General features: G+C 53.5%; 1 protein-coding gene across 5 annotated transcripts in view; it reads left to right on the top strand.

Moving 5' to 3' along the window:
* The first annotated feature begins 407 nt into the window (after positions 1–407).
* Positions 408–12,196, top strand: part of RASAL1 (RAS protein activator like 1 (GAP1 like)) — a 39,144-nt gene continuing 27,355 nt past the window's right edge. For 2 of the 5 annotated variants that reach the window (XM_011928679.1, XM_011928677.1), the window contains exons 1-4: positions 895–1,247; positions 5,858–5,914; positions 8,610–8,723; positions 8,914–8,975. In XM_011928679.1, coding sequence (XP_011784069.1) covers positions 1,183–1,247; positions 5,858–5,914; positions 8,610–8,723; positions 8,914–8,975 — 298 coding nt within the window. In that variant the 5' untranslated portion in view covers positions 895–1,182. Of the gene's footprint in view, positions 585–893; positions 1,248–5,857; positions 5,915–8,609; positions 8,724–8,913; positions 8,976–12,196 lie in introns of those variants that run through there. The other 3 variants (XM_011928678.1, XM_011928680.1, XM_011928681.1) reach the window with 3 other exon arrangements.

Here is a 12,196-nt window from a genome sequence, read left to right as displayed (position 1 = left end):
GATGAGAAAACCAAACCAAAGCACAGAGAGGTTGAATGGCTTACCCAAGTCAAGATAGCTACCAAATGGAGAGCCAGGATTCGAACCCGGGAAGGCAAATCAATTACTGACTGTGAGCCCTCCGCCAAGTTATTTAACCCCTCTGAATCTCAGTTTCTTTATCTATAAGCTGCGGGTAATGGGGTAATAGTGCAGCAGTGTATAGTGCACATCTGTGAAGGCAAAAATGAGCTAATTCCAGTAAAGCGCTTAGAACAGTGCCTGGCACCCATGAAGTGTTCAAACAACTGTAGATGACTTTTTATCATCGCTGTAGTGGTTACCTTCAAGCCTTCCCCTCCCCCATCCAGCCGCGGCTTCCTCCCCCGCAGTGCCAGCCCGTGACGTTAGAGCAGAGTCTGGGTTCTGTGTTTAACTGGAAACTAGAACGAGATGGAAGGGGATGTTCGAGGCCCCTCCCTTGACTCTGAACATGCGACCCAGGGAACATGCGACCCTCTCTCGCGACGCCTCCCACCCACCGATAATACTTGCTCCTGTACCGGAGGCGCGGAGGTTGGAGAGAGGAGGCTGGCGTCTGCATGGTAGGCAAGGAGGGGTGGGGGCGGAGAAGTGTGAATATGTTGAATGAGGGACAGGCGGGGACACAGACCATGTCTTTTGAGCCCAATGCCAACTCACCAGGAGCCAGCGGCCACGCCCATCAGGACGGGGGCCCCTCCCCACCTGGTAGTGCACCCTGGTCTCCGCCGCCCGTGCCCTCTGGCGCGCATGACCGGGGTGCCGGCAGAGGGCGCGCGAGGGGGGCCGGGGTCAGGCGGGGTACCCCATGGGAGGCGGGATTGGGGGGAGGTCCCTGGGCCGCCCCTCCCGCCCCCTGCCCGCCCAGCCCTCTTGCCTGGAGCTCCAGACGCCTAGGCAAGAGCCCGCTGCGCCCCCTGCGCGCTCCTCCTGCTTGAAGCACGGCTCCTACCTGTAGAGTCCGGACGGGCGCTCCCTCCCCGGGCACCTACACCTTCTCCTCCTTCGGAAGTCTCCCGTCCAGCTACCCGGGTCTTGGACAGGCGGCCCTGGGACCCCGAGGCAGGGCGCCAGGCTTGAAACAGGTGACATGTAGACGTCCCCTGGTCCAACCTCGGAACCTGAGCGCCCTTCTGCCTGGAAAGTTTGTGGCTAGGCGCCATGGCCAGGAGCAGCTGCCTGAATGTTCGCGTGGTGGAGGGCCGCGCGCTGCCCGCCAAGGACGTGTGAGTACCTCTCGGGCGCTTCGGGGTGATGGGCGCGCAAGGCCTGGGGTGGGGCCGGGATCGCCCTTTCCGCGTGCCAGAGCGGGTTGGCAGGAGGGCGAGGGGTTCTTGTCTAAGACTGGTATTGGGGCAGATCCGCTTTAAAGGGGCGAGAGGCCCCATGCCCATGGCTGTCCCGGTGGGAGGGGGGCACCTAGACTTAGCAGATGTCCCGCCCCACCCCTGGGCAGGGAAGGAGATGTCTTTGTTCCCGGGATGTACTAAAGGGGGTCTTCCAGAGCTGAAGAGGGGATTAGAGGGCCAGATTCTGTCAGATCTGGCAGGGACAAAGCCGGGGGTCTCTTCCTTAGTCCAGTCATGTGTTGGAGGCGGCTCCTCCAGGCTGGAGTGGGGGCCTAGCAAGTGAACCCTGGGGAGGACCCTTGGAGGGCCTGGGATCAGATGAGCCCCAACAGCCTGTGTGGATCTGGTGCTTAGGTTTGCAGAGTGTCACCAGGTGGCCCTCCAGGGTCCCTTTTACCCCAAGCCCTGAGCTTCCCAGTCTTGTGGCTCCCAGCCTCGTGTGGGCCTTCCTGGGGGGCTGAACTGCTTGAAGAGCCAACTCCCCGCTGCGAGCCCCTTCTCAGCCAGATGCGATGTGACTGGGGGACCCTACGACTCCCTTCACTACCAAGTCCCAAGATATGCTTCCCCCAGGGCTGAGTCAGCAGCTGCTGAATCAGCAGAATGTGTGTGGGGGGGTCCCCCTCCTGCTTGGCCTATCGCCCAGGAGGGGCTCTGAGCGCCTCAGCACCTGCGACAGGTGTGGGATCCTCTGGAGGACATGTGCTGTGTGACCTTGAACCTGCTTCTCTCTGGGCCTTGGTTTCCCATTTGGGCAATGAGAGCTCTGGACCGGAGTCCCCGTCTGGTTGCCTGGGGTCTCTCATCCAGCTGGGAGGGTGGAAGGCCTGTTAGGAGTTCCCCTGTGGCCCAGGTGAGCAGGAGCATGTATTGGGAGCCTTCGCCTGTGTCGAGGTTCGGTCTTAGCTCTGTGCTGATTCCCCAAGCTGTGGGCTCCCAGAGAGGACTTTCCTGCCTGATTTTATGACACTCCCAACCCCCAAAACACTGCAGCTGTGTCAAGGGGGCAGCTGTTGAGAGCAACTTTTGCCACCCTTCATCCTCATCAGCTACTCCAAATAAACACGCCCTGAATGAGAAGCAGAGTGCGTGCTGTGACCGTTCAGTGACTGGACAAGCCCCCCTCTTTCTGAGATGTCCCCTCAGCCCTTGGGAATGAGACAGCCTACACTGTTAGGGCATTGAGGCCAGGCTGGGGGCCTGGCAGCTGCTAGGCGGTGAAAGGAGTCCTTTCCAGAAACAGGGTTCTCACTCACTGAGCTCTGGCCCCTCTACCAGTCCGGGTGAGAGGTCATGAGGGGGCGATGGGTGTCTCCCCTGCACCTGGACACTGGCTCATGGTAACCTGCTGCTTTTCTGGAGAAGGGACTTGAGTCATGCCTGGTTCCTGCAGCTCTTGACCACCCTTCCTGCCCCCAATTCCTGGGCCAGTGAGCTATGAAATAGAGCAAGGGTGGGGAGGAGTCACTTATCCCCAGCTGGGGGGGGGGGTCCAGCCACCCTGCCTCAGTTTCCCTAGCTGTTAGCACCCTTCTTCAAAGGGGCTCTTCCTGTAGGCTTCCTGTAGGCTTCGATGCCATGCGGGCTCTTAGGTGGGGTGTGTTTTTTCCCTCTTCTCCTAAGGGGAAGGGCCCAGACTCTGCCTAAAGCATTGCCAGGTTTGGGGGGCGTCCATTCTGGCCTGGGAGGAGGCCTTTTCAGGTAATTTTAGAGTTTTTACTATTAAGAATAGTAGCAGTCAGTCACAGAGGGCTTAGTATGGACAGGCCCTGTGCTTAACACTTCATATAGTCCTATCGGCATCTCTTATTTTACAAATGGGGAAACTGAGGAACAGACGGCAAAGTCACTTGCCTAAGATCACCCAGCTGCGATTTGAACTCTGACTACTCCATGCCCAAACCAGACTGGGCAGGCAATGGCCGAGGGGCCTGCTTTCCCAAGCTTGAGCTGACTCAGGGGCCATGGGAGAGGCCACAAGTCTGCAGAGATCAGGGGTGTGGAAGCAGCCACCCCCTCTTGCCATCATTGCCCTCCCTGATAGGAGTCTGATAAGGCCCTCATGCGTCAGAGCCCTGCAGCTGACTAGTGCTGAGCTCGGCTCCCAGGAGGGCCTGGAGGTCAGGCTGGTTCTGCAGGACGGGGCGTGTCTCCCAGCCCTCTGCCATGGGATCCCAGCCCATCTGACTCCACATCTGTAGCTGGGGAAACTAAGGAATGGGAGCCTGCATAAAGGAAGCTTAGGGGTGGAGAACCCAGGGAGGGAAACTGAGACACAGGGCATTACCCAGCCACAGGTGTCTGAGGGTGAAGCCCAGATGGGGAAACTGAGGCTTATGGGGTTACCCAGTCCAGTGGATTTGGGATGGAGCCAGAAGGGGAAACTGAGGCCTGGGGCACTCCACAGAAGGAGATTCAGAGGTGGGACCCACAGAAGTTCATGAAGACACTGACCATCACCTGTCTAAAGTGTTCAGGGATAGAAGCTGGGTAGGGAAATGGAGGCATTGGAGCGTCCAGCCAGAGGGGGACAAGGGAAGGAGTCTAGAGAGGGAAACTGAGGCACAGGGAAGGGCTTATCCAGAAAGATAGGTTCAGGTTGGAGCCAATTCTTAGCACCAACATCCCTCTTTCCTGAGGCATTTGTGGATCTATACAAACTGGACAGAAAGACGGTGGCAGAGATCAAGGGAGTGGTGCTGGGGCATCGAGGGAGAGGGCCATTTGGATGGGTAGAGGTGACATTGGTTTAAGAACGCGAGTGGGAGTCCATAAAACTGGATTCCAGTCCTATCTCCACTATTACTCCCTGCCTCCAGAGAAAGCACTCCATAAACCCAGTCATTCAGAAATAGCTCTGGAGGGCCAATGCATGCTAGATGTGGGGGCGGAGGTGGGGAAGAGGGGGACACAGACTCTCCCCAGGAGTTCACCGTTTGGAAGTGGCAGGGAGGTGGGGAGACAGACACTAAACACATAGAGAAATAAGGGAGGCTGGGCGTGGTGGCTCACTCCTGTAATCCCAGCACTTTGGGAGGCCGAGGCGGGTGGATTACTGGAGGCCAGGAGGTGGAGTCCAGCCTGGCCAGCATGATGAAACCCTATCTGGACTAAAAATGCAAAAAATTAGCCAGGCATGGTGGTGTGCACCTGTAATCCCAGCTACTCGGGAGGCTGAGGCAGGAGAATCGCTTGAACTTGGGAGGCAGAGACTTCTGTGAACCAAAATCGCGCCACTGTACTCCAGCCTGGGTGACAGGGTAAGACTCTGTCTCAAAAAAAAAAAAGAAAGAAAGAAAGAAAGAAAGAAAATTAGCCAGGCATGGTGGTGTGCACCTGTAATCCCAGCTACTCGGGAGGCTGAGGCAGGAGAATCGCTTGAACTTGGGAGGCAGAGACTTCTGTGAACCAAAATCGCGCCACTGTACTCCAGCCTGGGTGACAGGGTAAGACTCTGTCTCAAAAAAAAAAAAAAAGAAGAAGAAAAAAGAAGATGATTTTAGGTAGAGGTCATTTTAGACAGGACAGTGGTGGCCAGGGATAGCCTCTCGAGGAGGTGATTTTGGACTGAGACTTGAATGGCAGGAAGGAGCCAGCCATGGTAGTATCAGTGCTAAAGTGTCTTAGGCAAAATACTACAGCAGGTGCAAAGGCCCTGAGGCTCGCCCAGGGCCTGATGAAAGACAAAGGAGGCCTGTGTGATGGGATGGAGGAGGAAGTGAGGGGCCTGTTAGACAGCTTGGGATTTGCAGGTGACTATTATTATGAAGGGGGGGATGGAGCTGGCCTGAATTGGCAGATGACTCATAGCTACTTAAGGGGCTGCAGCACATCTTAAGAGATTTTGAGGGTTGATTTTGAGGCCTGGGTTCCCTGGTCTTTGCCTGTAGGGAGGGTCCGCTGAGTCTGTCCCTGTGGAGGGCTGAGGAATGGGGAGTCCCCTCCCCAGGGAAGCTCCCAATGAAATGAAAAGCTGGGGACACAGCATTAAAGCCCCTGCAGGGGAGAGCTGGGGGCCAGACCATGATCCAGCCCAGTATTTGAGTTCCTCCAGCCCCCTAGGAGGTATGTGTGTGAGCATCACACCTGATTTATAGAGCAGAGAAACTGAGGCCGAGAGGGAAGGGGACTTGCTGGGATGGCGCAGCCAGAGGGTGGTGAAGCCAGGCATTCAAGACGCTCCCCCTGACATGCTCTGGGCCTCTGCATTGGGCTTTTCGGGGCCAGGACTCTGAACCTGCTGGCCTCAGGCCTCCCGGTTCTATTTCTATGGGTGGAAGCCCAGAGCGCACAGATGTGGTGGCCTGGGCAGCTGTGACATCTTCTGCTGGTCTCCTGAGGTTCTACTTCTGAGCTGGACTTGCTGTGTGACCCTGGGCAAGTCCCCTTCTCTGTGCGTCCGTCTCCCCTGCCTGTGTCATGACTGGGACCCTCCACCCATGGCTGCCCTGTCAACCTGCTTCCTCCCTGAACCCCTCCTTCTGCAGGTCTGGGAGCAGCGACCCCTACTGCCTAGTGAAAGTGGACGACGAGGTGGTGGCCAGGTGAGGGGTGGCGACACCAGGCCAGGGGGGAGAGGAGGAAGGCAGGGGTCTCTTTCTAGGCCTGGGGAATCTGGGACCAAGAATTCACATTTAAAGGGGTGCTTACCCTGAGGGGGACTTGCAGGCCTGAAGGGGGCTGATTTGTGCACAGCTGGGACTGCCAGCTCCTCTTCCCGACCAGCCCTGCCTTCACCCTCTGGACCTGATGCTGTCCCTGCTGGCTCCCTGGGGCTGACTCAGTGCTGCCAGCCTGTGCCTCCTACAGTGGCCTCCCTGGGGGCGGGCAACTCACGCTTGACTGGACTGGCTGGTTCCAGGCCTGCTGGGTGCTGCGGGCACTGGGGATGTCTGTGTGCATGGGCGTGTGCATGTGTGTCTGTGTGTGCACCTGCTCAGCTGGGCCTGCTTGTGAGTTGCAAGGGTGGGGGATGTTTCGGGGCTAGTGTGAGCGCCTCTGACTATGTGCATATGTCCTCATGGGTGTGCAGGGCACAGGCTCATGTGTGTGTACCAGTGTAGTGTGTGTGTACATGCACGTGCACACACACGTGAACACCAATGCCTGCCGATTTGGTCACACAGGCACTGGTGTGGACACATGTGAGGGTGTGAGGATGTTTGGGGTGTCTGTGAGTCTTGCAGGGGGACATCAGGTTGGGCCTTGCTTGGCTCCCACCCCCGCAGGCCAAAGGAGAGCTCTCAGGGGCCTGGTGGAGGTAGGTGGGCTGGTGGGTGGCTGAGGCCTTGGTTCCTATGGAGACGGCAGGATTCAGGATGCTCCTATTCAGGTCCAGATGGGCTCAGAGCTGGGGGTGGGGAGCCTGCCTGGGGGAGGGGCCAGCTGCAGCTCCCCCCTCCACTGACTTCCCTCCACTGTCCTCCCTGTGCTCATGCTGGCCCCTTGATACCGTCCCTGACACCACCCCAACCCCACAGACTGATTTTCTGTGTGACCCCAGGCTGCTGTCTCTCCCTCTCTGGGCTGTAAGAAGCCTTTCAGCTCAGGAGCTGGGGAATGTTCAGAAGACCTTTGACTGGGAAAAGGTCAGGTTGGGGGAAGGAGGGTATTGGGAGGAAGCACTGGGGGTCCATCTGAGGTTGGTGCCACTGGGCTGGAGGAAGAAAGCAGTGTGTGTGTGTGTGTGTGTGTGTGCGTGCGTGCACATATGTGCACTCTTTCTTAGGGTGGTGAAAGGAGGGTGTGGTGAAAGGAGTGTGGTGAAAGGAGGGAGGAAGGGAGCAACAGGTATGAGAACCAAACTTTGCATCCACAAATGTGGGTGTGTCTTTACTGGGCAAAGCAGAATCTTTGTTCTCTGCTGGGTAAAGGGAAGCACCCCTGCAGGGGTATCAGGGCAGAGATGCTGTGTGTGTGTTTCTGGGCTTGTCTTGGTCCCCATTCCTCCTGTGCCTCCCTCCTGCTCACTGTGTACTTCAAAGCCCTGAGTGCTCCGTCCCCTGCTCACCTCCTGTCTCCTGGCTCCTCTCCCTCCCCCATTCCCACCAGTCACCTTCCTATTCTTCAGCTCACCAAACTCATTGCTGCCACAGGGCCTTTGCCCATGCTGTTCCAGCCTTCTGGAATACTTGTCCATGTCCTCGTTGTCTCTCCCCACGCTGCCTGACTAGCTCCTACAGGAAGTCTTCCCTGATCCCCTCCGACCCTACCCCCAAGACCCAACCAGGGGCCATCGAGCTAACTCCAATCCCAGGACTTCTCCCACCATGTCCTAATTGCTGGGAGACAGCGCCTGCTTGTGGAAGGGGGATCTGTGGGGTAATCCCTCACACCTCTTCCTCTGATCCCTGGAACTCAGCACAGGCTGGGCCCATAGTCCAAGTGAATGTCTGTGGAGTAATGAATGAACAAATGAAGGAATGGAATTGTGTGTGTGTGTGTCAGTGACTGTGTTTGTATGACTCTGTGTGTGTGTGTGTGTGTCTATGTGTATCTGCTTTATATCATTGTAAGCGTGTGAGTGTGTGTCTCTGGATCTCCGAGTGTGTCTCTGTGTTCCTGACATATGTCTATTTTCATGACTGTGTCTGTTTTCTGTGTGTCTATCTGCATGTGCCTCATGTCTGTATTTCCAAACACAAAGGCACATATTTTTAGGACTTTCTGAGGGTGCACATGTGTATCTGCTTATGTGTAAATGTGTCTCTGTCTCTGCCTCCTTGATGTATCTGTGAGCGACTCTGTCTCAGTGTGAATCAGTGTGTGTATATCTGCACATATGTTTCTGCGGGTCGCGGTGCATGTCTGCTGGTTTCTGTGTATCTGGGACCTTAGTTGTGTATTGGGGCCCTGTGTGTGTGTGTGTGTGTGTGTGTGTGTGTGTAGGATCATGCGTGTGTTTTGTGTATGTGCCTCTGTGTGTGTGTGTGTTGAGATCTCTGGTGTATGTCTGATACTCTGGGTATGTGAGTGTTGGGGTGTGTGTGTGTGTCTATGCCTGGATTCGTACATGCTCCAGTGTCCCTGGGTGAGTACATATCTAGGATCTTGGAGTGGCTGTCCTTGGGTGTGTGTGCGTGTCTGGGCCCCTAGCCGGGTTCATGTGGGGGTCTCTGAGTGTGTGTGTTAGTCTGGATTTCCGTGTGTGTGTGTGTGTGTGTGTGTGTGTCTGGGTCTCCAGGTGTCTGCCTCCTGTGTGGCCCAAGGACCCCCAGCCCCCTGCACCTCCTTTCACAGGACAGCGACTGTCTGGAGGAGCCTGGGCCCCTTCTGGGGGGAGGAGTACACCGTGCACCTGCCTCTGGATTTCCACCAGCTGGCCTTCTACGTGCTGGATGAGGACACCGTCGGGTGTGTGGCTGGGGAAACTGGAATGTGTGGGTTGGGGACCCAAGCCTGGGCACCTGAGGGGAGAGGGGATGTGGGTCCACACCCCTGAGGGTGTGCCCTCCCACCCAGACCTTGACACCTGCCCCCACTTCTCTCTGGGTGGGGCAAAGGGATCCCTGACTCGGACCCTCACGTGCCCGCCTTCCTGCAGGCACGACGACATCATCGGCAAGATCTCCCTGAGCAGGGAGGCGATTACAGCTGACCCCAGAGGTGGGTGAGGGGCACGGGCAGAGGGAGGAAGGGGCCATGCCCAGGGTGGGCATTTGCAGGGGCATAGCACGTGGCACAGGGAAGCACAGAGCCTTCAGTGGAAACTTATTTCTCTTGTTGCTTTTGTCTTTACTTTTTGTTTGTTTTTAATTGTTGTTGGTAGAGACAAGGTCTTGCTCTGTCACCCAGGCTGGAGTGCAGTGGTGCTATCATAGCTCACTGCAATCTTGAACCTCTGGGCTCAAGCGATCCGCCCATCTCAGCCTCCTGAGTAGCTGGGATTACAGGTGCACACCACCACACCCAGCTAATTTTTTCAGAAATATCTTGTAGACATGGAGTCTTGCTATGTTGCCCAAGTTGGTCTTGAACTCCTGGGTTCAAGCAATCCTCCCACCTTGGCCTCCCAAAGTGTTGGGAGTACAAGTGTGAGCCACTATGCCCAGCCTTGTCTTTAGTTTTTGAGCAGTTAATTTGTTTGCCTAGTTCAATATTCAGATTTTACAAAAAGCACCCCAGCTACTCTGTTCCCTTCCTGACACTGTCAGCTTCTTGTGTATCCTTCTAGAAATATTTTAAACATATATAAGCAAGTAACAGTCATAATAGCAGGCTGGGCATGGTGTGTCACACCTGTAATCCCAGCACCTTGGGAAGCAGAGGCAGAGGCAGGAGGATCGCTTGAGCCCAGGAGTCCGAGAGCAGCCTGGACAACATAGGGAGACCCCCTCGCTACTAAATATAATTTAAAAATAGTAATAGCAGCAAACATTTATATACTGTATATATAAATATAAACATAACAACATATATTTATATGTAATAAATACATATGTATAAACATTATTCTTAACACTAAGTTCTTTACATGTATGGACTCAGTGAGGTAGGTTCATCATAACCCTGAGAGGTAGGTGCTCTAATGATTAACGCCCACTTTATAGGTGAATAAACTGAGGCACGGAGGGTTAAATGATTTGTTCAAGATTACATTATTAAGTCAGACAGCCAGGATTTGAACCAAAGTTGTCTAGTTCCAGAGTCTGTGCTTTTTTTTGTGAGACAGTGTCTCATTCTGTCACCCAGGCTGTTGTGAAGTGGTGCAGTCTTGGCTCACTGCAGCCTCAACCTCCCGGGCTCAAGTGATTCTCCCACCTCAACCTCCCAAGTAGCTGGGACTACAGGTGTGCACCACTACGTCTGGCTAATTTTTGTACTTTTTGTAGAGGCAGGGTTTCGCCATGTGAAACCAGGCTGGTCTTGAACTCTTGGCGTCAAGTGATCCGCCTGCCTCGGCCTCCCAAAGTGCTGGGATAACAGGTGTGAGCCACTGCACCCAGCCGAGTGTGTGCTCTTAATACTGCATTTTTCTAGCTGGGTGCGGTGGCTCATGCCTGTAATCCTAGCACTTAGGGAGACCAAGGTGGGCGGATCACAAGGTCAGGAAATCGAGACCATCCTGGATAACAAGGTGAAACTCTGTCTCTACTAAAAATACAAAAAATTAGCTGGATGTGGTGGCGGGCGCCTGTAATCCCAGCTACTAGGGAGGCTGAGGCAGGAGAATGGCGTGAACACAGGAGGCAGAGCTTGTAGTGAGCCAAGACCACGCCACTGCAGTCCAGCCTGGGCAACAGAGCAAGACTCCATCTCAAAAAAAAAAAAAAAAAAAAGCCGCATTTTTCTGTGCTTATACAAATTGCAGCCTTTTACACTCTACTCTGTATCTTGCCTTTAAAATTTTTAAATTAATTAATTAATTAATTTTTGAGATGGAGTCTTGCTCTGTCACCCAGGCTGGAGTGCAATGGCGTTATCTTGGCTCACTGTAACCTTCGCCTCCTGGGCTCAAGCAATTCTCCTGTCTGAGTCTCATGAGTAACTGGGATCATAGGGGTCTGCCACCACACCTGGCTAATTTTTGTATTTTTAGTAGAGATGGGGTTTCACCATGTTGGTCAGGCTGGTCTCGAACTCTTGACCTCGAGTGATCCACCCGCCTCAGCCTCCCAAAGTGCTGGGATTATAGGAATGAGCCACCCCACCTGGCTTGTACCTTGCCTTTTTACTTCACTAAGTATCTCTGAGATCTTTCTGTAACAGTGCTGTCAGAGTTTCCGCATTCTTTGTTTGGGATGGCATCGTGATGCCCCATTGTGTGGCTTTACCATTATTTATTTGACTAGTTCCCTATTGATGGCATCTAGGGAGTTCAATCTTTCCCTGGTTCAAGCAATGCTATAATAACTAGCCTGTACAAATAAAATTTCACACATATGTAAGTTATATGCACCAGTCAGATAAATTCCTAGAGTTGAATTAAAGAGTACACACATTTGCATACTTGATAGTTGTTGTTATATCACCCTCCATGGAAGAGGTAACAATTCACTCACCCCACACTCTCGCAAACAGTTATCAAACTTTTTGTGATCAATTAGTTGTAAATACTACCGCACGCAGACCAGCCAGTTATCAAACTTTTTGATCTTGTATCTGATAGGTGAAATATTGCCTCAGCAGCATACGTTCATTTTGCACTTCTCTCTCTCTCTCTCTTTTTTTTTTTTTTTGAGACGGAGTCTTGCTCTGTCCCCCAGGCTGGAGTGCAGTGGCATGATCTCTGCTCACTGCAAGCTCTGCCTCCTGGGTTCACACCATTCTCCTGCCTCAGCCTCCTGAGTAGCTGGGACTACAGGTGTCTGCCACCACGCCCAGCTAATTTTTTGTATTTTTAGCAGAGACAGGGTTTCACCTTGTTAGCCAGGATGGTCTCGATCTCCTGACCTCATGATTCGGCCATCTCAGCCTCCCAAAGTGCTGGGATTATAGGCGTGAACCACTGAGCCCAGCCTCATTTTGCGCTTGTCCATGAGCTTTTTTTATATGCAGCTTTGAAGAATCACTTTATTTTCTCTTCCATTTATTGTCTACTCATACATGAATTTCCCCCCCTCCCACTAGGTTGTTTGCCTTTTCTCATTGATTTGTAGGAGCTCTTTACATATTGGGGGAGTTAATTCTTTGTCATATTAGCTGCAATATTTTTTATCCCTTTGTCTCTCATGTTTTGACTTTGCCTATAATTTTTTCATGTATAAAATTTCTTTTTCTATATCTAATATCATATTTACTTTTGGTTCCGAATTTTCTGTTAGAACTAAAAAGAACTTCCCAACTCTAAGATTAAGAGGAACATTTTAAAACATAATTCCTTCTAA

This window comes from Colobus angolensis, unplaced genomic scaffold, assembly GCF_000951035.1.
Source record: "Colobus angolensis palliatus isolate OR3802 unplaced genomic scaffold, Cang.pa_1.0 Scaffold79, whole genome shotgun sequence".
Classification (NCBI taxonomy): domain Eukaryota; kingdom Metazoa; phylum Chordata; class Mammalia; order Primates; family Cercopithecidae; genus Colobus; species Colobus angolensis.
This window is presented reverse-complemented; position numbering and strand designations above follow the sequence as displayed.